Below are 25,623 nucleotides of genomic sequence, written 5' to 3'. Positions count from 1 at the left end.
TCTTCCTGAGGTGGGGGATGGAGCAGCCTAGGAGGGGAGAGTTTTGTGGGGGCACGGCTCATAAGGATGAGGACTTGTGTGGCTCCAGAAGACTTCTAGGTTCCAAGAATGTGATGGATCAAGGAATAAGGGTGGAACCTACAAAAGGTGGGGGATTGCCACTTCCCTTCTCTGCTTTATGAAAAAGGCTTGGGATTTGTATGGACGCCATTTTGTGTTTGCTGCTTCTTGAGATTGAGGACTGAAGATATTGGCAGACAAGAGGAAGCAAGCATTATATATGTCTTATAGATGGACAAACTGAGACCAAAGGGGTTAAATGACAGCTGGTGGAGGCAGTCCTTTCCAGCCCAGTCCAGACTCCCATCCTAATTTGTCTTCACAGGGGCTGGCACCCTTTCCCTTCTAGGCTGGAGAAGGGGAGTTTGTGTCTTTAGCCCCCAGATGGCCCAGAAAGACCCCTGTGCCCACCATTGGTGTCCTGTGGGAGCTTTCTGTAAAGGACTGGGATGCTAGAGCTGGGACACTCACACAGGCTCTATTTCCACATGCTTGTGCTGGCCAACAAACATGTCCATTCTTTGTGTGGATGAAGTTTTAACAGAAGCCTGTGCACAGACAGTGCAATGATGTACCTCCCACATATAGCTGGGTTGCTGGTGCAGGCAAGCTCTTTAGCCCTCTATGCCTCATGGTTAAGGAGAAAGAGTCAGAGCTCTGTGTACTGATGAGGAAAGATATTCTTGATATATTGATAAGTAAAAAAATGATAGTTGTAACCTGATGCATATTTCATGATCTCATTTAAATAAAAACATCTGTCTGATATGGGTACATAGATACGTACTTGCAGATGTGACCACAACCTTCTAGAAGGGGACACCTTAAACAATCTCTGGAGGATAAATGCGGAGGGGTAAATGGGACATTTCACCATTTAGCATATTTTATTTTATCTTTTAAAGTTTATTTTTTAAAGTTTGAGAGAGAGAGAGAAAGCGTGCGCATGTGAGGCAGGAGAGGGGCAGACAGAGCGGGAGAGAGAGAATCCTAAGCAAGCTCTGTGCTGCCAGCCTGGAGCCTAACATGGAGCTCAAACCCACGAGCCCTGAGATCATGACCTGAGTTGAAATCAAGAGTCGGACACTTATCCGACTGAACTACCCAAGCACCCCATTTAGCACATTTTTAAAAAGGGGGCAAGGTTATGGGATGATTTTGAACATTTTTACTTCTCTGTGTTTTTTTCAAATAAAAAAGAGTAATAAAAATTACATCACAAAAATACACGCAAAAAAGTAAAAATAAAAGAGGACTACAATCTGATAGTTCTCTCCCACGTTCATAGGTGGCCTGGCACAGTGCCTGGTACTCAGCAAGTACTTGACACATGCTAACTGTGAGAGCTCTCACAGGACATGCTTGACAGTGATCAGTTCCTTCTCTCCTTTCAATCTGATGGCTTTCCAGTTAAAGGAGGATAAAAGCACCCAGAAAACATATGAGAAACGAAATAAGGAACCCTTATTTTCACCCTCTTCCACTTCCTTCACGTATTCAACAGCAATATTCACTCATATATTGAACACTATGTGCCAATTAAAGGGTAAGGTTCTGGGATACCATGCAAGATGTGGTCCCTGTCGTCATGGAGACCCCAACTTGGTGAAAGAGATAGATACTACGAAATAAATAAGCCGCTAATATTCAAGCACAGAAATAGCACGTGCTATAAAGAAACAGAACAAATTGCTATAAGAGAGAATGATAGGAGTAGAGTCATTGCCCAGAAGCAAGAAAGAGCCAGTTCTATGGGTCCTTTATGGGTTCTTTAGAACTGAAGGCAGCTCAGAACCCCAGCTGTGAGCTGCTGTTCTCCCAGGTGTCATTCATTGCAGCTGGACAAGCTGCCATAAATCCCTCATTCCAGATTTCGGATTTTTAGCCTCTGGCAGTCATGGGAATCATCCCCCTAAGCTCCCCTTCAGAAAAGCATTCGCAGGTACTTTTTCGAGAGGGGAGAGGAAAGCCCTCACCTTTGGTGGCCCTGTGATGCCTGTAGGAACCAGAGCTTCCACCTTGCTGAGGGCTAGTGCATAAGAGCTTGGAAAACAGCAGGAAATCAGATATCTGTGTTCAAATGATGCGTCTTGTAGCTAAGGCAGCGAAAGCTCAGGGGATGGCATGTTTTGTTAAGAAAAAAATCTCCAAGAACAATGTTTATCAAACCCCATCTCGGCAATCATCTTGCGTGTCTACCAGCTTCTGGCTTGCTTCTATTCATGTTTGTTTTCTTTTTCTTTCTGCAGGCCGTAGAGACCAATCTGGCTTCCAAGGACAGCCACTGGGTCTTTGTGAATGAGGTAAGAGCCCCAGAGTGGGAAGGGGTGCAGCCTGCACTGAGCCCCCAGCCCCTTGAGAAAGCTCAGTGGGAAGCTGTTGGGGCCAATTCTGACTTGGGATGCTGGAGTGAATTCCAGGACCCCACTGTGCAGCACAGGGTCTCAGAGAGTTGGACCTGACCTGCCAAGATGCTCAGGGGAGCAGGTGAGAACCAGGGAAAGAGTCAAGATTGGAGTACATGAAGTCAGAAGAGAAGTGGTTTCAGGCATTAGATGTGCAGAGTGAGGAGAGACAGCCGGTCAGGGGGTTGGTGGCTGGAGAGATTGGGGCAGATTAGAAGATGGGATGGAGAGGGAGTGGGGCAGAGGAGTGAGGGGGGATGGAGGAGGCTGCATTTCATGCAGGAGTTTGCAGTTCTGTGTGTTACATGACTGTGAATGTGTGTATGTATGAGTGCCTGCATGTGGGAGTGTATGTGAAAACACGTATGTCAGCATATGTGACAGTGTAGATGTATATGTGTGTGAGTGTGTACGTGTGTGCACACGCCCCTGGACCTAGCGGGGGCAGGAATCAGTGTAGCCATTTAAAGCGGGTAGATGAGAAGTCTCTCCCATGACAGGCTATCCCACTGCTTTGGGTGCTGGGAAGAAGGGGAACACCAAGTTTTCACTGTGGCCCAGTCCTCTCTTCGGCTGTTTTACCTGCCTGGCTCTGACCTCCTCCACACTGCAGACATTCCAAGTGAGTGGTCTTTAACCACATGCCCATTCAGGAAACACCACCAGGGCAGCCTGTGTGACCCCAGCATGCTGTTAACAGAGCTGATTCCGGAAGACGGTTCCTGGTGCATGCTTTCATCGGGGCTTTGGCCTTCAGCTTCTCCTAAATTAACTGATCAATTTCTAATGGCCTCATTCTAGAAGATGCAAGGTTTATTATAGAGGTAATTTATTCTTTTATGATGTGTGTTTCTTCATTAGCTCAGTGCTCTATGGCTGGAAGAGTTTTGGGTGGCTTATTTTAATAATTTTGCAGGTAGTATCAGATAGTAACTTTTGCAAGGCCCACTTTTCATGGCTTTCCTCCATAAATTCACATCTTATTAGCTCTACCCGGGCCTGTTGGACAATGCAAATTAACTGTCCATTTACGTCAGGTTGTGGCTGGTTGTGCTGCTAATTAGAAGGGACATGTTGGCCACCTCCCCGTTCTTCGGAGCCTGCTGGAGTCCTCCTTGGTCCTGGGAAGTTTTGATCCTCTGGGCTTTGTCATCTTCTCTATGGGTTCTTCAAAGTCTGGTTTTCTTTGTTCCAGAGAAGGGATGCATTTCATGTGCCTCTTAAGGCAAATGTCTGGTGCTGGCTTGAATATTTTGGTGACTCCTCCAAACTGAATCGTCAGTGTTCCTCTGTTGTCAGTCTTCAAAAAGCACTCTGATTTTGCATCTTTAACCTGTATGCTTTTTTCTCCTCTGCATCCTGACTCACCTCCAGGGTCCTCTGTCCCTCCTGAGCCCCTCTTCATGGCTAGGAGTGACTTCAGAATGGTTAGTGCTGAAGTGCCCACAAGGGCATTGCTGGGGCAGCTGGACCCCAGGACTTACTTAGGGTCACCAGGAGTAGTCAGGCTGACAGATGTCAGCCACACTAGAACAGCCTCATCCAAGAGGATAGCTTGATATGCCCCACGACAGTCAGCAGCACATTGTGGGCTGGGACACACATCATGTGAATATCCCCGGGCTAAGTGTATCCTTCTCCAGAAGTGATCTCCTTTCTTGGCTTCCTTTTCTATAGGAGGCTATTCTTCTTGAGAATGAAAGGGTAACACCTACCATTTCTTATTTATTTATTTTTATTTTTTTATGTTTTTTTTTTACTTTTATATTTGAGAGAGAGAGAGACAGACAGACAGACATAGCATGAGTGCAGGAGGGGCAGAGAGACAGGAAGACACAGAATCCGAAGCAGGCTCCAGGCTCTGAGCTGTCAGCATAGAGCCTGGCGTGGGGCTCGAACTCACAAACCTTGAGATCGTGACCTGATCATGAGCTGAAGTTGGATGCTTAACCGACTGAGCTAGCAGGCACCCCTTACTTATTTAATTTTTAAAGTTTATTTATTTATTTGGAAGGAGAGAGAGAAAGCACACATAGGGGAGGGGCAGAGAGAAGGCTAGAGAGAGTATCCAAAGCAGGCTCTGCACTGTCAGCTTGGAGCCCGATGCAGGGCTCAATCTCATGACCGTGGGATCATGACCTGAGCTAAAATCAAGAGTCCGAAGTTTAACCAACTGAGCCACCCAGGCGCTCCAACACCTACCATTTCTTGATCACCTATTATATGCCAGGCACTTGTCAGAGTGTTTTATATTTGGAACCATCCTTAGGCCTCATCAACAACCCTATATGACAGTTATTATCATCCCCATTTTACAGTTGGGAAAGGGCAGGCCCAAGAGGTTAAATCACTTGCCCAAGGTCATACAATGATTAAATGGTGCATTTGGGATTCTGTATGAAGACTGACTACAAAGCCATTTCTACCAAATGACACCATTATGCATATGGCCCTGACAAAGATCCTTAAACTATGGTCAAGGTCTGATTCAGTGAGGCCAGTAGGTAGGACTCAGGTATGCACACTTATGGAGACACTCTTGGCTTTGGTGTCAGCTCATGTACATTCTTGAAGTCTGTGATCTGGAGGTATGTCGTCCTATAAAGCTTTGACCCTTAGGTCCCAGTGTGGCCTTTGGTTAATGAGCAAGCTGTTCTCTCAACTGTATGTAGATTTACCCTTAGGATCCAGCCATATTCAGAACTGCTGTTTCCTGTTACATAATGGCCCCACTGGAAACAAAAGTCCATTATTCTTATGATAGTTGTATCATTCTAGACTCTATCTAAATACAGAGCCACAGACAATGTTTATCAGTTGCTTTTCTGTTTGTCGTATGTGATGGATAGGATAAAATAAAGTGGGAAGAAGAGAAGCAGGGGAAGACATTTGGTGGTTCCGACATGGTCTCCAGAATTCAGCAACAGTATTGGGGCCCCATCTTCTCATTTCCTGAGCTGCTCCCTACTTCTTTAGAAGCAAGTTCAGTTTGTTTGACAAACTCAGGTTGGTGCCTCTTCCCCTCATGTCTTTCCCCCAAGGAGGCCTGCACTGTGGTCCCTAGTTCTGCCCCTGCTCCCTCATTCCTCACAGGCTGTGTCTTCTAGTTTCTCCCTCTATATCTGACTTCCTTAATGTATTTTCCTGGATTCAAGATAAACACTCAAAGGCACGTGATTTTGTTTTGTTTTGTTTTTTCCTTAATCTGGTGGTTTTCTTAATACATATACTCCTTCACTGGTGAATATTGGTGTTGTATACATGAGGTCTATGTCATTTGGAGAAGGGGTAATTGGATGCAGAGAAAGGCTTGTGAGCATGTGAGCCTCACTGATAGTTTTTAGATTTTGCAGGTCTCTGGGCTTGACTGTGGGAACACTGGCAAGCAGATGTACTTTTGGGTCTAAACTATATTTTCATTGATTATTTAAATTATATGTTAGTTTGGAGGAGGGTGGGGGATTCGAAAAAACATGTGGAAAGCAAATTGAACCAGTTGTCAAGGTGGCCACTAGGTCATGAGTCCCTAGAAGACATGGTCAGAATTTAGCTAATCACTGAATCCTAGTGCCCTATGCAAAGAGTAGGTTCTTTTCTTTTTTAAGTTTATTTAATTATTTTGAGTGAGAGAGAGAGAGAGAGAATGATAGCACATGTATAGCTTGAGGGGAGGTTGGGTGAGGCAGAGAGAGAGAGAGAGAGAGAGAGAGAGAGAGAATCCCAAGCAGTCTCCCTGGTGTCAGCACAGAGCCCTACATGGGGCTTGAATTCATGAACTGTGAGATCATGACCTGAGCCGAAATCACGACTAGGACACTTAACCGACTGAGCCACCCAAACATTCCCCAAAGAGTAGGTTCCTAATAAGGTTTGGTTGAAGGCAGGTTGATATACTTAGGATAGAGCAAGTTCCTTTGAAGAACATTTCTCAGTAGGCCTTTGAGGAAAGACAAAGGCAACAATTAAACTCGAGGCTTAGGGATGGAGGGGACTAGTCTGGGTCATTCACCAGAAGTTGCCAGTTGAGGACCAGTCACACATGGCTCTGGATGAGCTAGGTAGCTTCCAGAACCTCTTCACTAGCTGGTCTGGAGTGTCTCTTCTCCATATGGCTTTCAGCAGATCCCAGGTGAGCCAGTGTGCAGGACAGGTGTCCTCAATGCCAGGTAGAGTCTGAATGCAGAAGAGAATGCCCTTTCCATGAGGATCTGTCTTTTGGGAACTTTTTGGAGGAAATCCTTTTATGGAATATATATATATAATTTTCAGCATCTTCCGGAGCTAAGTGTGATGGGACTTGGAGTGCTCTGTTTGTTGCTGAACAGCTCAGACTGTTAGAGTAGTTCTTCCAGACATGCACCCAAAGCATGTTTTGATGGAAATGGTTTAAGATGTTTAGAAAGCAGTTCAGAAGCTCATATATAACCCTTGTTCTTAGGTTTCTCAGTGAGTGAGGCTCTGGGCTGTGTAGGTGGAAGAGACAGAATTGGCAGGCACCCCTGCCACATTTCCAGCAGACATCAATGACCATCACATCCCATGCCCATTTCAGAACTTGTGTCTGAGCTCCAGACCCAGAGGTCCAGATGCCTTCTAGACTCAGCTGTTTGGAAGCCTTGTGACCACTTCCAGCTCAGTGCATCTCTCCCCAATGCTCCCTCACTCAGCGTTCCATTCCCAGGGGCCCATGTCTCCACCCCTCTGGTTGGCTTCCTACTCAGTGAAGAAAAGCCAACATCATGGGCCCTGCCTCAGAACCTGTCTAGGATGACCCTGACTGCACCTGTACACCTTCATGTACTTCTTACCCTTCTACTCACTCTCCCATGACTCATCCCTGCAAGCAGAGGAGTGACTTGTTTTCTCTATTTATTTTCCTTTCCTGGCTCTGCCTTTGCCAGGATCTCCCTTTATACCTGGCATGCTCTTCCTGAATGTCTGATTGCCAAGGTCTTACATTCCAGCAGGGGTCTGCTAAACATCTCCTTTGCCAAAAAGTCTTCCTGGATTTCCCCATTAGAGTTATTCATTGTCTTACTGTCGTACACTCCTTGCCCCAACTATGATGCTCTGTGCCTGATTCCCTGTGCATGCAACTATGATGCATGTGCCTGATTCCCTGAACAGCCTGTAAGTGGACCTCCTTTCTGTCAGGCTGCCTAGAGTTCCCAGCACAAGGGAGTCACACACAGAGAATTTGTGTGCATTAAGGCTCCTGCTGCTGGCTGGCCTCCTGCTTCCTCACCTTGACTCTGCTTGTCTAATTGCCTACATGTGGAAGAAGAGCATTTATAACTGTCCCTATCTTTCATGGACTCAGAAAGCTGTCATTTTGCTCTATGAGCTACAGCTGTCAGCACCCCCTGCTCTTGGCATCCCCTTTCCCTGCACTTATGAGTCCCATGGGGCACAAGCTCTTCCTCTGAGGCACAGGCATGCTCCCTTCAGCCCCAGTCCAAGCCATTAGCCGATGGCAGAGCAGCCAGGGAGAAGGGCAGGGGAAGTGCTGGCTGGGCTTCCTACAGCAGTCTCCAAATTGCATTTGGGAGCATATGTTCTGCTAATTTGTAGGTGCTTTGTGGAAAAAGGATTCTGTGATCAAAGAGGGTGGCTAAGTTAGAGTTAAAGAGTGAGAAATGGGTGTCTCCTACAGGCATCTTTGGTCTCTGAAGCCGGCTGTGCTTTCCAAGGATGGGGCCGTGCACACTGTCACGTGCATTTGTTCCAATTGCACTCGTGCATTTTCTCTCAGTGTGCTCCCCTCTGCTCTTGAATAGGTTGTTGGCAGGTGGTGGAGTGTCAGGACCCGGAGGCTAGAGTGCACATTCTTCCACATGACTCATGAGGTTGCTCATGTGCTGACCTCAGAGCCCTCTCTGGTCTTAGTTTCAACCACCTCTTATCTTACAGGGCTGCTCTGAGTGTATCCTAAGCGATCACCACCCCAAGCACAGGGTCATCCTAGGGTCTGGACCTCTTCAGCGAGCCTCTGCCCAGAATGCTGTTGTGTTGTGGCCCCTCAGGCCTCAGCCCCCACCTTAATACTTTCACTGGTTTGCCACCAACACATACTCTATGAGGATCCCTGGGTGCAGACGTCGGCTTGCCCCAGAGGGCATTTCTGACAGCAGTCCAGAAAAACGTTAGTCCAGACTTCCAAATCTTCCCCACCCACAAACACATACTGAGTTAAAATAAATGAAAATGAGATGAGGCTATACATGAATAATGAGGGGGAAAGAAATGCTAATACACTAATTGAAGAAAACAAGAGAAAGACCATGATATGAACGTGGAATCAAATAGCTTTAAGAAATCTCTATTTGGGACACAGAGAAAGGTCTGGAGAAGATTTAATTTTTTTCTTCCTTTCATTTTGAAGATTCCAATTCTGCTTGGATATGAAGTCCCTGTACCATTTACTGCCTACAAATTTAATTTAGGAACACTCAAAACCAATTATGTTTGTTGTAATTGGGTCGCTTGTTTCTCTCCTCAGCCCCACCGAGGAGCCCTTGAGGACAGGGGCCACATCCTAGCCACCTCTGAAGCCCCAGCGGATCTATCAGACATTACAGATGCAGGCACTTTTTTTTTTTCATGTTTATTTATTTTTGAGAGAGGGCGAGAGAACGTGCACAGGGGATGGGCAGAGAGAGTGGGGGCAGAAAATCTGAAGCAGGCTCCGTGCTGAGAGTAGAGAGCCCGGTTCAGGGCTTGAACTCATGAACCATGAGATCATGACCTGAGCCCAAGTCGGTCACTTAACCAACTGAGCCACCCAAACGCCCAGCACTGTTGTTTTGAGCATTCCTTTCTTCATCCATTTTTTCACTTAAATTTTACAACTTTATTGAGGTTTAACTCATGTACAGTAAATGCATATATTTAAGTGTACAATTTACATTTGACATATGAGTCACCCATGAACTCTTACCACAATGAAGATAGTGAACATGTCCATGACCCACAAAGTGCCCCTTGGTAATCCCACCTCCAGCCCCACCTTCTCCCACTCCCCAAGCAATTACTGATCTGTTCCTGGCACTTACAGATTATTCCTACTTTCCAGGGTTTTATACAAATGGAATCACACAGTATGTACTCTTTTTCCTATTTTGCTATGGCTATTTCCATCCAGATAATTATTTTGAGATTCACCCATATTGCAATGTATACCAATAGTTCTTTTTTTAATTGAGGAGTATTCAAATGTATGAATTCATCACAATTTGAGTATCTGTTTGTTCATTAATGGAGATTTGGGTTGTTCTAGATTTTTTAGTGATTACAAATAAGGCTGTTGTGGATGTTCATGTACAAGCCTTTGTATGGACATATGCTTTCATTTTTCTTGGGTACATATTTACAAGTGGAATTGCTGGGCCATATGGTAGATGTATGTTTAACTTTTTAAGAATCTTTCAAGTGGTATGAGAATGCCAATTGCTTCACATTATGTTAAGTAGCTGGTTTGATCAGGTTTTTGATATTAGCCATTATAGTGGTATGTAATGGTACCTCATTATGATTGTAATTTTAATTTCCCTACTAACTAATGATACTGAGCATATTTTCATGTGTCTATTTGCCATCTATATCTGTATCTCTCTTGGGGGGGGGGAGCTGAGATCATTGACTTGAGGACTTTTTCTTTAGTGCTATAAACTTCCCCTCAAGTGACTTAATGGCATCCCCCAAAGTTTGCTATGTTGTGTTTTCATTGTTATTCAGTTTAAAATACTTTCTACATTACCCTTTGATTTCTTCTTTGACTCCTGGGTTGTTTAGAAGTGTGTTATTTAGTTTCCAAATATTTGGGGATTTTTAAAGGATTTTTCTCTTATTGATTTTTAATTCAGTTCCACTGTGGTCAAAGAATATAGTTTCTCATACTTACACCTTTTAAAATTTATTGAGACTTATTTGATAGTCCAGTACATTTTCTGTCTTGATAAATGTTTTGTGTGCACTTGAAAAAGATGTGTAATCTATTGTTGTTGTGTGGAATGTTCTATAAATGTCAATTAGGTCAATTTAGTTGATAGGGTTGTTTATGTCTTCTGTATCCTTGATGACTTTTTGTCTATTTGTTCTATCATTTATTGAGAGGGGAGTATCAAAATATTCAACTTTAATTGTGAGTTTGTTCTCCTTGTAGTTTTATCCGTTGTTGTTTAATGTATTTTTAAGCTTCGTTACAAGAGGCATAAATGTTTAGGATTTTATGTCCTGTTGATTAATTGATCTGTTATCATTACAAAATGACCTTCTTTAGCCTTCTGCTCTGAAATGTTCTCCACTCTGAAATATAATTTGATATTACTGCAGCTATTACAGATCTATTTTGACTAGTGTTAGCCTAATATATCTTTTTCCATTCTTTTACTTTTAACCCACTTGTTTCCTTGTGCTTAAAATATAGCATGTTTCTTGAAAGCCACTCATACTTTGATATTGCTATTTTATCTGTTGTAACACTTGGCCTTTTAATTGCAGTGCTTAGATGATTTAAATTTAATGTGAATATTAATATGATTAGTAACTATGGTTTCTTTACCTGGAAGTCAAATGAAAAAACCATTTCTGAGGGGAGGGAGAGAACATTGATGCCAAGTACTATTGTTATGAGGATGTGATGACCTGTGGGGTCAATGGTTGGAAAGAGTTGGAGGACCAAGTCCCCATGTACCTCAACTTTTATTATTCTATTTTACAGATAAGAAAACAGAGGCTCAGAGAGATGGACTGATTTTCAATGTCACTTAGGAAGTGGCAGTCAGGATTTGAACTTAGGTGTAGGTGACTCCAAATTTAAGAAATAAATAGCTATGCCACACTGCCCCTCTCTTACCTTTCCTTCTCATACTCAGTACTAACTAAACACTAAGTACGTGACTGAACCCCAACAATATTAGAATGTTTTTACCATTTGGAAGTGGTAATACAGTTCTCATTTACGGAAATTTGTTCTTATAAAACCTTTATTAGAGTTCTTCCCTTTATGTTACTTTACATGGTACCACATTTTTTTGTTTGTTTGTTTTAGATTTCCTGTGGAAATAATGAAAGAGCCCTGCAAAAGCCCATACAATTAAGCTAATACCTGTCACATGAGTAGTATCTGAAGGGAACAAACCACATTTGCTAAAAATGTACTTCCAGTCATTACTCAGAATGTACCTATTATCCTTCCTCAGCCAAAAGGAATCTATGAAATTTAACACTTATGGTTGTAGATACATGAGGAAATTGTCATTGTGTATAGCGTTAACATCATTCTCCAGCCCTTTTCAGAGCCCCATGGGAAGAGTACTTGGAGCTGTACAGATGAGTTGGGGGATAGTACTAAGAGAGTAGTGAATGTACCCTTGTGTTTTAGATCAATCTTTGGGAACACGCAATGGACACTTCCTTCCTTAAGCCTTATTTTCTTCATCTGCTCAATGGGGTTCATGATACTACCTCCTAGGAAAGTTGTGAAGATTAGGTGAGATAACTCACCAGAAGTGACCCATCACAGGGTCTGGCACACAGCAAGCACTCTTGAAGGAGCGTTCCTCTTATTAACCAATCACTAATATCCTGCAGGGAAGTTCATCTTTGGAACTTAAGGAAATACCCAGATTTGAGGAATTGATAACAGGTCAGTGCATGTCTTCATGAGGAGTGCCAGGGGAAGGAGCCATGGCTTAACTCATCGTCTGGGTGACCTCGGATTGGAACATTTCTAACTGTGCTTGGGGCTTCCTGGGGCCCTGGTTCTTCCTTTCAGACTCCTATACATCCTTTAAAACTCCATCCGATTACCCTCCCCTCACTTTGCAACACCTATGAATTTCTTCCATAACCTTTCTTTTTTCCAACTCCCCCAGAGAACTCAGGCAGTGATTCTTCATTGGTCTTTAACTTCTTCCTCCATGTCCTGTCTCCCTACCAGGATCTGCAACTCTTGACAATCTATAATTCGTTTGTCATACGTGTACTGACCACCCCTGAAGCATTGGGATGCTCATGCACATTTGAGAGATATCCTCCTCACTCTCAGAGAGCTTATGGCATCATGGGTGAGAAACATGTGCTCTTCACAAATCTACAGCTAGGCAATGCTTGTAGGGGCCACTCCAGATCCTCTGCCTTTTGCAACCAAGTTCAAGCTTCCTGCAGACAGAACAGCTCAGCTAGATTCCTGTCATTGATGTGGAATCAGACTCCATGTTTTAGATGTGAATCAATTGTCCCCAACAAGTACGTTATCCTTTTGCAGAGTTTTGACAGAAGGATGCTTGGGAAAGGGAGTACTGACACTTAGGGAGTTTTAAAAATAGCTTTAATCCCCATGTGCAGCAAATGCATCCGAAAACTAAGGGTTAGCGTCTACCTTTGTGCATTCCCATCCATCGCTCTTCTCACAAATGGGTTCTGATGGATTCCGATGAACTCACTGCTTATGCCAGAAAGATCCTATTATCTGTGCCTTCTAGTCTGTTATTACACCTCCTGTGCCAGGCTGGTTAATCACCGTGTACCACATGGAGAGGCGAGCAGCAAGCACATGCACGCATGCTCATGCGCCATGCAGCTACCGCCTTTACGCAGCGTGGGGCGGGGGAGGGATAGGAGGCCCCTGGTGGGGTTCCCAAAGAGTGTGCTTTCAAAACTGGAACATAGAAGCGGAGGTGGAGGCAGGAGACAATTCAGACTACCAAAACTTTTTGTGAAGTGTCTTAAATAACGTTCAAGGGCTCATAAAGGCAGTAGGCTTTTCTTTGGTTATTTTTTCCACTGTCTCAAACCAGAAGATATTCTGTGCACTGGGGAAGACTGTCTCTTAAGCTGGTTGAAGAATCCCATATGAATATTGTCCAATTTCAGCAAGAGGAGGGAAGAAGCCCTTTACTTGTAGTTGATCAGTACTAGGCCGCAGTTTCCTGCAGCCCTGAAGACTGGCTTGCTGGCTGCCAAGGTGATGAGGGGATGAGGAGCCAAGTGCTCCTCCTGGCCAGCTGCAGAGTGGGGCTTCTGGTCAAGAATTGCTAAAGAGCCCACCTTGTGAGGCCAGTGGGGTCTGAATGGCCTCCTTTCTTACCCTCAGATCTCTGCTTATTTGCTGTGGGGTATTGCAGGAACAGTGAGCCAAGTGGTTGCTCCCTGAAGCAGGAAACTTACATTTGAGTACCTACTGTGTGCCAGGCCCTGCTTTGGATGCTTTGTAGACATTATTTCAAAACAAATTAAATTTATCCGTGAAATCCCATTTAAAGGGATGGCAAGAAATTTGAACCCATTACAACAGGATAGCTTCCTCCTTGTCCTCTTGAAGGTTGTGCAAAGGTCCCTGGATTTTGCACTGTCAAGATCAATCATAGAGAATCTGTCTAGATACTCAGGAAGTTTCAACCCACTTTGGGTCTCAAGCTTGGGCATGGTGTTTTTTTTTTTTTTTCTTCTGAGCCTGAAGGACCCCAGGCATTGGGCTCAGGCTTCCTACATGGTTACCAGCCACTCCTGTCTGATACCCCATCCTGGATTATCACTATCAGGGAATGGGAAGACTCACAGAACCCTCTACTGTCCCCTTTCTATCTTAACTGGAAGCTTCCCAGCTGAAGCCACTTTGACTACTCCCATTCTCTAAGCCACAGAAACTTCCCAGCCAATATCATTGTCAGTTCACATCTTTGTTGAAAGAAAATATCTTGGGAGAAAGAAGAGCACAAACTTTCTAGAGTCTGTAGTATTGCTTACTTCCATGTATATATGTGGGCACATGCATGGTAGGGAGGGAAGGACACGGGTAGAAGGAAAGCAGGGGGAAATTGCTCTATTCTTTTCTGAATCTTCTACAATAGTAAAACAAAATACAAATTAAGATGCTAATGAATTATCCTTTCCAATAGCCTTATATATGTAGTTTATTTTGCCAAATTGAGGTTTCTCTGTTATGTTCAGCTTTGTATCTTATTGTTTTCAATTAAGAATGTATCATTCACAATTTATCATGTCAGTAATTAGCATTCAGAATAATATTTAATGGTCTTGTAGTAGTCTGTCATTTGGAGGAATCATAATTTTTGCAAGCCTTCTCCACTTTTGGAAACTTAGGTTGGTTAATGCTGTTGTAAATAATGCTGCAGTCAACATACTTCAACCTAGATCTGACATGTCTGATTCCTAGTGATGGTAAAAATATTGTTTCAAAGTATGGGAGCCCTCAATGAGCCTAAGCTTCTTTTATCAGAGTGCCTGTCTCATCCCACTCTTGTGTTTTATGAACACGACTATCATTGTTTTTCATCTTTATCAATATTATAGATAAAAAGGCTCACTGCATTGTGTTAATTTGTATTTCTTTGCTTATTGGCCAAGCCAAACACTTTGGACATTTAATTTTTGATCATGCATGTTTCTAATTTTGTGACTTTAGTTGCTCATGTCTTTTGTGCAGAGATATTAGTCTTTTGTTATATGACTGACGCTTGCATCCACCTTCTGAGAGAGATGTTACTAACACTGGCATAAAGATTATAAACTTGAGGGTCAGAAAAGGCCTAAGGTCTCACAACTGTATAAAGACAAGCTGGAATTTTAAGCTCAAGTTGGTCTTGTTCAATGTGGTGCTGCCTTTGAGCCAGTCCAGTCCTACCTTAAATGGAGATGCATGTTCATTTATCTTATAAGGGACAAAATTTCTGCACTGAAGAAATAAATCTTCCAATTGTTATCTTGGATTAGATCAATTCCTGAATCAAAAGTTGGTTTTACAACTTAAAGTGGCATAGAATTTTCTTTTTTTTAAAAAGTTTATTTTTGGGATGAGCACTGGGTGTTGTATGGAAACCAATTTGACAATAAATTACATATTTAAAAAAAGTTTATTTATTTATTTTGAGAGAGAGAGAGAGAGAGAGGGAGAGAGAAAGTGAGCAGGGGAGGGGCAGAAAGAGAAGGAGAGAGAGATTCCCAAGCAGGCTTTGCACTGTCAGCTCTGAGCCCAAGGCAGGGCTTAATCTCCGGAACGGTGAGATCATGACTTGCCAAAATCAAGAGTCTTGAGCTAAATCAAGACACTTAACTGACTGAGCCACCCAAGTACCCAGACATAGAATTTTATGTTAACCTTGGGGCACCTGGGTGGCTCAGCTGGTTAAGTGTCCAACTCTTGATTTTGGTCCAGGTCATAGTTTCACAGTTCATGTGTTCGAGCCCCACATGGGGCTCCACTCTGACAGTGCACAGCCTACTTGGGATTCTCTTTCTCTCCCACTCTTTCTTCTCTTCCCCTGCTCGCTCTCTCTCTCTCTCTCTCTCTCTCAAAATAAATAAACTTAAAAAAATTTTTTCTATTAACCTTGGTTAATACACAGAAAAGTCATGAAAATTTCTCTAATTTTTATCCAATAGAAGGGAATGAGCAGCATCAGTGGGCTAATAGAAGACACATAAAGTAGCTTTTATGATTAAACTCACAGTATTGTGCTTAAGGCCCTGGCTCTGTTTTGTGAGAGTCTTCAATGGCCCCAGTGAAGCTCCCCCAAGCAGACTTGCAGTGAGGAAGCAGGCACCCTCCTTCCTTTCATGAGGAGTGGAATCACATCCCTGTTCCCCTTTCCCCCTCAAGGAAACGTTCCTCACTAAATCCTCTTTCCCTCGATTTTGACTCTTCTGGTTTTTTAGTCAAGAAATTAATTCTCATTTTCCTTGGCGAATCTGCATGTGTGCCAGGCTCTTCACTATGGAATTTCATATCATTAAAGCTTGGTGCCTCCAAGGGAAATTCCAATTTAGCATAATGGTTTCGTTTAATATGAAATGCTGTTTCCTCTTCCAGATATTGGTTTCAGGAAGAAGGGATCTATTATCCATTAAGTTTTTGTACCTCTGCTCACATAACACAGCCCAGGGAAGGATGTGCCCCTCAGGTGAAAAGTAGTCACAGCAACGAGCTGTAGGCCTGGGCAGTGTGGTGAGCTTGAGGGATGAAATTATGGGTAGACATCTAACTGGGCAGTGGTTTGGAGTGCAGGGTGCTAATATGTGAGGAGGGGCACGAGGAGATTCTGCTGAATCTGCTCCTACAAGGATTTGGGCTTTTAACCTGAGTGAGCTGAGGTGCCACTGGAGCATTTTGAGCTGAGGAGTGATGCCATCTGAGTTATGGTTTGGAAGGACCACCCTAAATTCTGTGTTGAAAATACACTGTAGGCATTAGGGTGGGAAAGGACAGAAAAAAGGGAAAAAGAAAGCTTAAAAATTAGTGCCTGTAATTAGCGATGATGATGGCTTGGACCAGGATGAGATAAGTGAGCAGAGGTAGTAAGAAGCACTCAGATTCTGAAAGTTTGAAGACAGGGCTGACAGACACTGCTGACCAAACTGATATACACAGAGGGCAAATGACTAGCCAAAGGGCAAGCACGTAGCAAGTGTTAAAGCTGAGGAAGGGAAAAGGAGGCTTTAGGGTGTTTGTGGGGGGGAGTGGTATTTTATGTAGGGTGTTCTGGATTTTAACCAGGCAGTATGACTCTAGTGCATACACTCTTATTATTTCACAAACTTTTTGAAGTGTAACTGACATTAAAGATACTGCACAGTTTGATGAGTTATGTCTTGGAGTTTTGACGTATACATTTGTGAAACTATCACAATCATCATGAAAATGCACCTTTCTGTTACCCACAAAAGTTTTCTCCCGTTCCCACGTAACCAGTTTCTCTCTCTCTCCACCCAATCCCAGGTAACCTCTGATCCATTTTCTGTCAGTGTAGATTACTTTGCATTTTCTAGGATTTTAGATCAATGGAATCGTACAGTACATACTCTTTTTTGTCTAGCTTATTTCGCTCAGAATAATTTTGAAATGCATTCATGTTGTTATGTATATTTGTTGGTTAATTTTTGTATATGGTGTGAAGGGCTGAGATTAATTTTTATTTTCTTCTGATTTATTTTCTGCATTAATATTTAATTTTTCCAGTACCATTTGTTGAAAATAGTACTCTTTCCCCTTTGGATCATTCATTGAGTATCAATTGGCCTTCAATGTTTGGATCTATTCCTAGGGTCTCTCTTCTATTTCATTGACCTATATGTCTATCTTCACACTGGTACCATGCTGTCTTTATGCTTGTAGCTTTATAGTTAGTATTGAAATCAAGTAGAGTAAGTTTTTCACCTTTTTTTTCTTTAAAAATGTGCTTTTACCCATCTACATCCTTCACATTTACACAGGCCTGGGACTAGGATGAGGCAAGTGAGGCACCTAATGAGGCAAAAAATTTAAGGGGGAACTCACCCTCAAGTTTGTGCAAGTACCTCACCTTAGTTCTTGCCTTGCATTTCCATATACATTTTCTTTTTAAAAACTGTTTGTTTATTTTGAGATACACACACACGTGCCCGCGTGCATGCACGTGCACACACACACACACACACACACACACAGGGCAGGGAAGGGACAGAGAGAGAGAGAGAGCAGTGAGAAAATTCCAAGCAGGCTCCATGCTGGTGCTGGAAGCACAGAGCCCAATGTGGGGCTTGACTCATGAACCGTTAGATCAGGACCTGAGCCAAAATCAAGAGTTGAATACCTAACTGACTGAGCCACCCAGGTGCCCGGACCATATAAATTTTAGAATTAACTTGTCAGTTTGTAGAAAAGGACTGCTAAGATTTTAATTTCAATTGTATTGAGTCTAGAGATCATTTGAGGGAGAATTGAGAGCTTCACAACATTGAGTCTTCTGATCTATGAACAAGGTATATATTTTCATTTGTGTATATCCTCAATTATTTTTAGCAATGTTCTGCAATGTTAAATGCACAGGTCTTGTTAAATTCATCCCTATATTTCTAATATTTTTGATATAATTGTAAATGGTGTTGCTTTTTCAATTTAAGTTTACAGTTGTTTCTAGCATGTAGAAAATACAAATGGCTTTTGAATATTGACCTTGCATCTGTGTCACAACCTTGCTAAACTTATACATTAGTTCTAGTGGCTTTATTTTGTAGATTTACAGTTGTCTACATAGACAATCATGTCATATGTGAATAAAGACAGTTCTACTTCTTCCTTTCAAATCCAGATCTTTTTTATTTCTTTTCTTGCCCTACTGCATTGGCTAGAACCTCCAGCACAATGTTGAATAGAACTATTAAGACTGCACATATTTGGGGATGCCTGGGTGGCTCAGTTGGTTAAGAGTCCAACTTCAGCTCAGGTCATTATCTCACAGTTCATGAGTTTGAGCCCTGCATTGGGCTCTGTGCTGACAGCTCAGAGCCTGGAGCCTGCTTTGGACTCTTTGTCTCCCTCTCTTTCTGCCCCTCCCCCACTCACTCCCTGTCTCTGTCTCTCTCAAAAGTAAATAAACATTAGAAAATTAAACAAAAAAAGACTGCACATCTTTACTTCTTTACTGATTTTAGGGCTATACATTTAGCTTTATACCATTAATTATGATGTTAGGTATAGGTTGATCATACATATGCTTGATAAGGTTGAAGAAGTTCTCTTTTATTATTAGTTTCCTGAAGGTTTTTAACAGAATTAGAAACTGGATTGTGCCAATTTTTTTATGTATCTATTGATATATTCACATGGTTTTTCTTTTTTTATTCTGTTGATATGGAGTACTAAATTAATTCGTTTTCAAATGTGAAACCAACCTTACAGCCTGGAGATAAACCCCACTTGCCCTCATCATGTTTCTGGGTTTTATTTTGTTTTGTTTTGAGTTGTTGGGTTACACTTACCTAAAATATTAGCAAAGATACTTTAAGGAAGTTTTGTATCTATGTTCATGAGGGATGTTCATCTGTAGTTTTCTTATCTTGTAAACCCTTTGTCTAGTTTTGTTATCAGGGTAGTACTAGCCTCCTGAAACAAGAATCTGTTTCATCTCTTCAGTTTTCTGAAAGAATTTGTGTAGAATTGATATGTAGAATTCACCAGTGAAGATACCTGGGCCTGGAAATTTCCCCACCTACCCACCTACCTCCACCATGGAAAGATTTTTAACAACAAGTCCAGCTTTATTAGTAGATATATTTAGGTTATACATTTTTTTTCTAAGTGAGGTTTGGTAGTTTGCACCTTTCAAGGAAGTTGTCCATTGTATCCAAGTTTCTCATAGTTCTGATCTGCTTCTGATAAATTCTTCACCTTCTGTTTTTCATTCCTTAAAGGTGTCATTTTACCGACTTATGGTTCACCTTGTTTCTGATGAGAAACCAGCTATCATTCTTATCTTCATTTTTCTGTGCATATTGGATCTTTTTCCTCTGGTTGTTTTAAGATTTTTCTTTTTCTCTGATTGTGTGCTTAGGTGTGGATGTCATCAAATTTAGAAACTGTTTAACCATTATTTCTCCCAATATTTTTTCTGTCTTTCCCTTTCTCTCTTTTATTTCCTGGACTTAAATGACATGTATATTAGGTTGCTTAAAATTGTTCCATTGCTCACTAATGCTCTGTTGATTTTTCCCAGTCTTTTTTTTTTTTTTCCCCTCTGTGATTCATTTTGGGAGTTTTTGTTTTGGTACTTTCAGGTTCATTTATTTTTCTTCTAATCTGCTGTTGATTTCATCTAGAGTAATTTTCATTGCAGACATTGCATATTTTATTTGTAGAAATTCAATTTGCGTCTTTTATTTTTCTCCCTGTCATGTACATACTTTCCTCTATGTTCTTGAACATATGGTGTGTGTTTATACTATTTATAATATCTGTTTTAATGTCCTGTTCTACTAATTCTGCCATCTGTATTATTTCTGGGTCTGTTTCCACTGATTGATTTTTCTTCTCATTATGGAGAGTATTTTCCTATTTCTTTGCATGCCTGGTAATTTTAGATTAGATGCCAGACATTGCGAATTTTACATGGTTGGGTGCTTGATTCCTTTTCTTCTTTAAGTATGCCCCACCCCACCTCTATTCTTCCCCCAGGACAGGGTTAAGTTATTTTGGAACATTTTGATTTTTTTGAGAATTGCTTTGAAGCTTTGTTAGGTCAAAAACAGTTTTAGTCTGTTGCTGTTGCTAATGTGACCCATTATTATGGATTGTTAAACCTGATCCTTCCAGGTGGTTCTTTCCTTAGACTCAGGTAGTTACCTCACTCACATGCACTAACCAAAACTCAGCTGAAGATTCAAAGGGAACTTTCGGTAGATTTCTGGAGGGCATTTTCTGTGTAGCTCTCGCTTCTCTGGAATTCTGCCTTATGAATTGCAATTGTTTTGGCTTCCTCAAAACCCAGACTCTCTCTTCAACTCATGGAGGCCATCAGGCTCTGCCTAGGTTTCCCTTTCCTTTGCTGCAACCTGGAAAGTCTCTGTTAGCATGAAGTTCAGGCTCACTTCATTTGTTTCTTTTTTGGGGGTGGGAACGCTTTTTAGTTATGCCTGTTGTCTAATGTCTGAAAACTGTCATTTCATGTTTTGTTTTTTATTTAAAGTGAATGGTAAGTTCGGTCCCTATGAGTCCATCATGGTCAGTTAAGTACCATGCTACATACCTTCTATTCTTCCAAATTTATATTCTCAGATCTTTACATTTAAATCTACACAATGGGCTCCAGTTCAGATGTGAGGGCTTTGATATGGTAAACATGGGGCTGTAAACTTGAGAGCCATCCAGTCCAGGGCTCTGAGTCATGAAGTCTTATTTTAATTTATATTTGGAAATTTTTTAAATAATATTTCAGGATTTTAAATTATAATGCAATTAACAATTATAATTTTCTATCAGCTCCTTGGGGATTAAAAAACCATGAAGTGGTAATGTGAAACATTTTCCTGGTAGTAGGGAGAGTTGTGCACAAATAAAAGCAGATTTAAATATTCTCCTGAGACAAACAAATAGGTATTGCAAACAAAATAATTGAAGTGGTTTGTAGCAAGCAAGCAAATGAGTGCCATGAAGGATCAGCGGCTATTATATTTATTTTTCTGTTTGAATATTTGCCTGGGGAGTAAGCTGAAAATTGAAACCCCGATCAGCTTTTAAAAATTTAAAAACAGACTGAAGAGTGTTGGCTTTATGTTAGAGAATTACTTAGGTCAGAGTTTCAAATACTAAAATTTTTGAGGGTCACTTTTGCTTCCTTTCTCTCTTCCTCCCTCCTCTCCTTCCCTCCCTCCCTTCTTCTCCCTTTTCCTCCTTCGTTCCTTCCTCCTTCTCTTCCCTTCTTTCTTCCTAAGTGTTTACCAGGCCTGGTGCTCAGTATCAGAAAGACAACAGAATATGAGAGACATACACCTTGGCCTCAAGGAGCTGGTTTTAGTTCTGAGCCCAGTGTAGATGGAGCAATGGATTAGCACCTGCAGCTTCCTTCTGGTTCTGTGGGGAACACAGAATTCACAGTGCCTCCACATCTGAATCAGGGTTGTGGGTATACAATAAAGGGCCAGAGGCTCATTATGGATTTTGGATCTAAGTTAATGGAGTTGCCTTATTCAGCTCTTGACACCCTTTTTTCCAGGTGACGTCTGTAGTGTTCTCCTGGGGGCATATGGTTGCGTGAAGGATCACTTTTCTGCCTGTGACTGCCTGCCGGGTTTGTTACCTGGAGAACTCTTACTCAGACTCTGACCTGAGTTGTTGAACTGTGTAGACACTAGATTTGCTCCTCCCTCCAAATGGCAGACTAACTATTTTTAGCTTGTCCCTACAATTATTAGTGCTTTCAATACACGGGCCTAGACCTGCAGAAGAATAGGTTTCAGGCCCAATATAGAACATATTTCAGGTATATCCCATTTGAAGAAATGAGGGTAAGGGTAGCAGTCAGCGAACCACTTCTGGGAATTGCTTTGACCTACCTCAGATGTTCTGAGTCCCTTGGAATTAAGGGAAACTGCCTGAGCAGAGGTGAGTGATACCGGTTGTGGGAATTCAGAACTTGCAAGGTTGCTGGGAGCAGGAAGACCTGAGAAGATGGGGGCAGGGCACACAGGGAAGAAGGAAGAGTGAGATCCAGGAGAGGGAGTTGAAATGGAAAAGAAGAAAGTGGAAGTAAGAGACATGAAAGAAAAAAAGGAGAGAGAGCAGGGGTAAATCTCACAGACAGCCCAGTCCAGCCCAGCTGTCATCCATAAATAACTTGCAGCCAGAAGCTTTACTGACTGTCTCCAGTAAATGTTGGGGACATGTGTGGGTCCCCTGGCTCATTGGAGGACAGATGTCCACCTTGTGTTCATGGTCAAATATAATAGAATAAAATGTGATGAAATAAAAACTCAATTAAATGAAATAGAACAAAAGAGCCACTAAAAATGCAAGACCCCAGGGGACTTTTTTGGTCTTCTCTGGGTGAGATTGCAGATTCTCCTGATAAGCTGGTAGGCCTGGGGAGAACCTGAGGGGACATCTGTTTCACCCTAGGGCCAAGGTTAGGGGCAGGTCTTTAGGGAACAGGGTGAGCTGCTCACTACTGGCAGTTCTGACTGGACCACTCAGGAAAATGGACCGTGATGGAGGTGGTGGGATGGGGGGAGAGCTCTGCCGCCTGTCTGGGCAGCCCTGGGTAAAAAGGGCAGACAGAGTAGGATGCTGGCTTTCCTGTGAGCAGAACCCATTTGTGTCATTTATGAAAATAAAAGAAGCCATATGAATTTTCAATTAATGGGCCATTATATTTAGTGATAGGATGGCTGAGTTCTGATTTGATGTCTTGGCAGGAAGTCAAGTGAACCCCAGGATCTCTTGGAGATGAGGGACAGGAAAGAGCTCCGTATGTGCAGATTGGGGTGGTCTGCTATGGGCTCCCTTAGGGGTGTGCATGAGGCTGCATGGGGCCATGGAGTGGAAAGAGGGGCAGAAAGAGGGCTGGTCTGTCTTCCTTGAAGCCAGGCTGTGGCAGATGTTTTGCCAGCCTTCAAAGGCTGTACAGAGAGCTTTAGCTTCTGAGGTAGAAGGATAAGAAGTACTCACCGCAAGACTCTGTGCTAGACATGTTGGGTCCCATTGGACGAAAGTCTTTGAATTAAGGCAGAGCCCCTGGGGAAGTAGTTACCCCATTTCCAGATGACACTCAAAAGAATTAAGTTCCTTGTCCAAGCTCTACAACCAGGGAGAGGAGAAGCTAGGACTGGAGCCCATACACACTTGATTCCAGATTCGACACTCTTTTCACTTCACTGTATAATATAGACCAGCGTTTCTTAAATTTGAACATGCCTATGAGTCACCTGAGAATCTTGTCAAAATGCAGATTCTGGGTAGATAGGTCCAGCCTGGGGCCTGAGATTCTGCCTTCTTTTTTTTTTTTTTTTTTTTTTTAACAAACTCCCAGTTGATACCGATGCTGTTGGCTCTTGGACCACACTCTGGGGAGCAAGGGCATCCTCTATGGCAACTTTCCATATCCTGTGTAAAATAGGGAGACTGCTGCATACCCCATGAGTTTTTAAGGGATGATGAATGAGACAGGATGTCTCTGGTCAGAACCACCATGCAGAAAGTGCCCTCCTCCCATCTTCTCTGTCTTGGAAATGTAACCAGCACCAAGCTTCGGCAGCTTCCTCCCACCCTCTCCACCTCACCAGGATGTCCTAGTCTCTATGGAACCTTAGCTTGCCTTGCCTTAAGCACTCTGTGGGGATCTGAAAACAGCAGACATTCTAAAAAGCCTGTTGACTTCAGTGGGAGGAAATCTTTAATCACGACTTTATTGAATCTTCCTTCTGTTTTTCTCAACTTCTCTCAAGCCAGCTTTGTCTGTGAAGTTTTCCTTACTATCATCAACTTTAGATTACTGGCACTATGGTTGTTAGGAGGGAAACAAACTTTATTATTTCTCCAGCAATGGAATAATGCTGGTATCACACAGATGTTTGATAGATCTAGGCCTTTCTAAAGAATAAAAGGAAATGACTAATAATGTGATTACACAGCCCTATATAAGTTTAGAGCTCTATATAAATGTTTAATAATATTTTCCCCTGGTATCAGAGGGCTCAGAAATTTTACTGAAGTCTTAAAGATCAGACAGAAACTTATTTGTGCATGAGTTTTGCATCAGGTTTGCCAAAGCGTGTATTTAGAAAAAGGAGATCCTTACCATTTTAATTGCTATTTTGAAGATTTCTCCTCATTATGAAAATTTATCCTCTTTGCTACTCAAGCAGACATGGAGTGAGGCTTCTTCAGTGATTCTCTCTGTTTTAAATACAAATTTCCAAGAGGTACAGGGCATGATATCTAAACACCTTGTCCATCATTCAAATGTTGCCATATTTGAGATCTCAATTTTTAAGAAGCTGACCATTTCAGATATAATTGTCTTTACACACATACATTAAGTCCCATTAAATTCTGTGTCAGTCAGCTTGTTTTTTTTTTTACCACAAGTAAGAGAAAAGTATGAATCTAGTTTCGTTAAATGGTCTGAAGCTTTATCGTTTCACCTTAGAGGAGGCTCATAGGTAAGTCATGAGGTTACAGGGCAGGGTGATTCAGAAGCTAACTAGTTTCCTCAGGGGTCTGTTGTGTTCAGTGTGCTTGGCCCACCATCAAATGGAATTTCCCCATGAGTCAACCTCCAGAGGCTGAAAGGTGCTGTCTTTTCTTGGTGGTCATTTTAGGATTGAACAAACCATCTCAGAATCCTTCCAGGAGAACCCCCTTCACATCTGAACAGAAATAGAGTTGTGTCCCCTCTCCAAGGACTGCCTAAAGTAGTAGGACCATCCAGGTTGGCTCATAGCAAGCAGGATGCACCTGTGGTTGTGGGTGCAGCGGTCATGACGTCCCACCACCCCAAATCCCATGGTGGAGGGAAGGGCAGCTGTTCACCCTAGGGTTATGGCAGCATAGGGGAGGAGGGGCAAGACTGCAAGTGAGGCAGCAAATCGGTTTGCTATTCCACTCTATTTCCCCAATGGCAACCATTCTCTTGAAGCTGCCATGTGTCCTTCACATTTGTTTTTACTGCATTACACATATCTCTATTATAAATGTACCGTATTTGATGTATCATTCTGTAACTTGCTCTTCCTTTTTTTCCTTTCTGGTCTGTCTTCCTTAACTCTATTATCTGCATGGTGCAGGTGATACTGTAGTATTATGGGTTTACTCAGTGATTTTTATAGCTGCATCATAGTTCATCATGTAAATCCCATTGCCTCTGGTTTTTGTTATTACCTCAGAGGC

General features: G+C 42.3%; 1 protein-coding gene across 2 annotated transcripts in view; it reads left to right on the top strand.

Moving 5' to 3' along the window:
- The window catches only part of GRID1 (glutamate ionotropic receptor delta type subunit 1), a 699,728-nt gene that overhangs the window by 431,084 nt on the left and 243,021 nt on the right, over nt 1-25,623 (top strand). For both annotated transcript variants that reach the window (XM_043596765.1, XM_043596766.1), the window contains exon 5: nt 2,310-2,363. In XM_043596765.1, coding sequence (XP_043452700.1) covers nt 2,310-2,363 — 54 coding nt within the window. The remainder of the gene's footprint in view (nt 1-2,309; nt 2,364-25,623) is intronic.

Source organism: Prionailurus bengalensis, chromosome D2 (genome assembly GCF_016509475.1).
Source record: "Prionailurus bengalensis isolate Pbe53 chromosome D2, Fcat_Pben_1.1_paternal_pri, whole genome shotgun sequence".
NCBI classification, from domain to species: Eukaryota; Metazoa; Chordata; class Mammalia; order Carnivora; family Felidae; genus Prionailurus; species Prionailurus bengalensis.
Note: the sequence above shows the minus strand (reverse complement) of the source record. Positions and strands in the feature narration are given on the sequence as shown.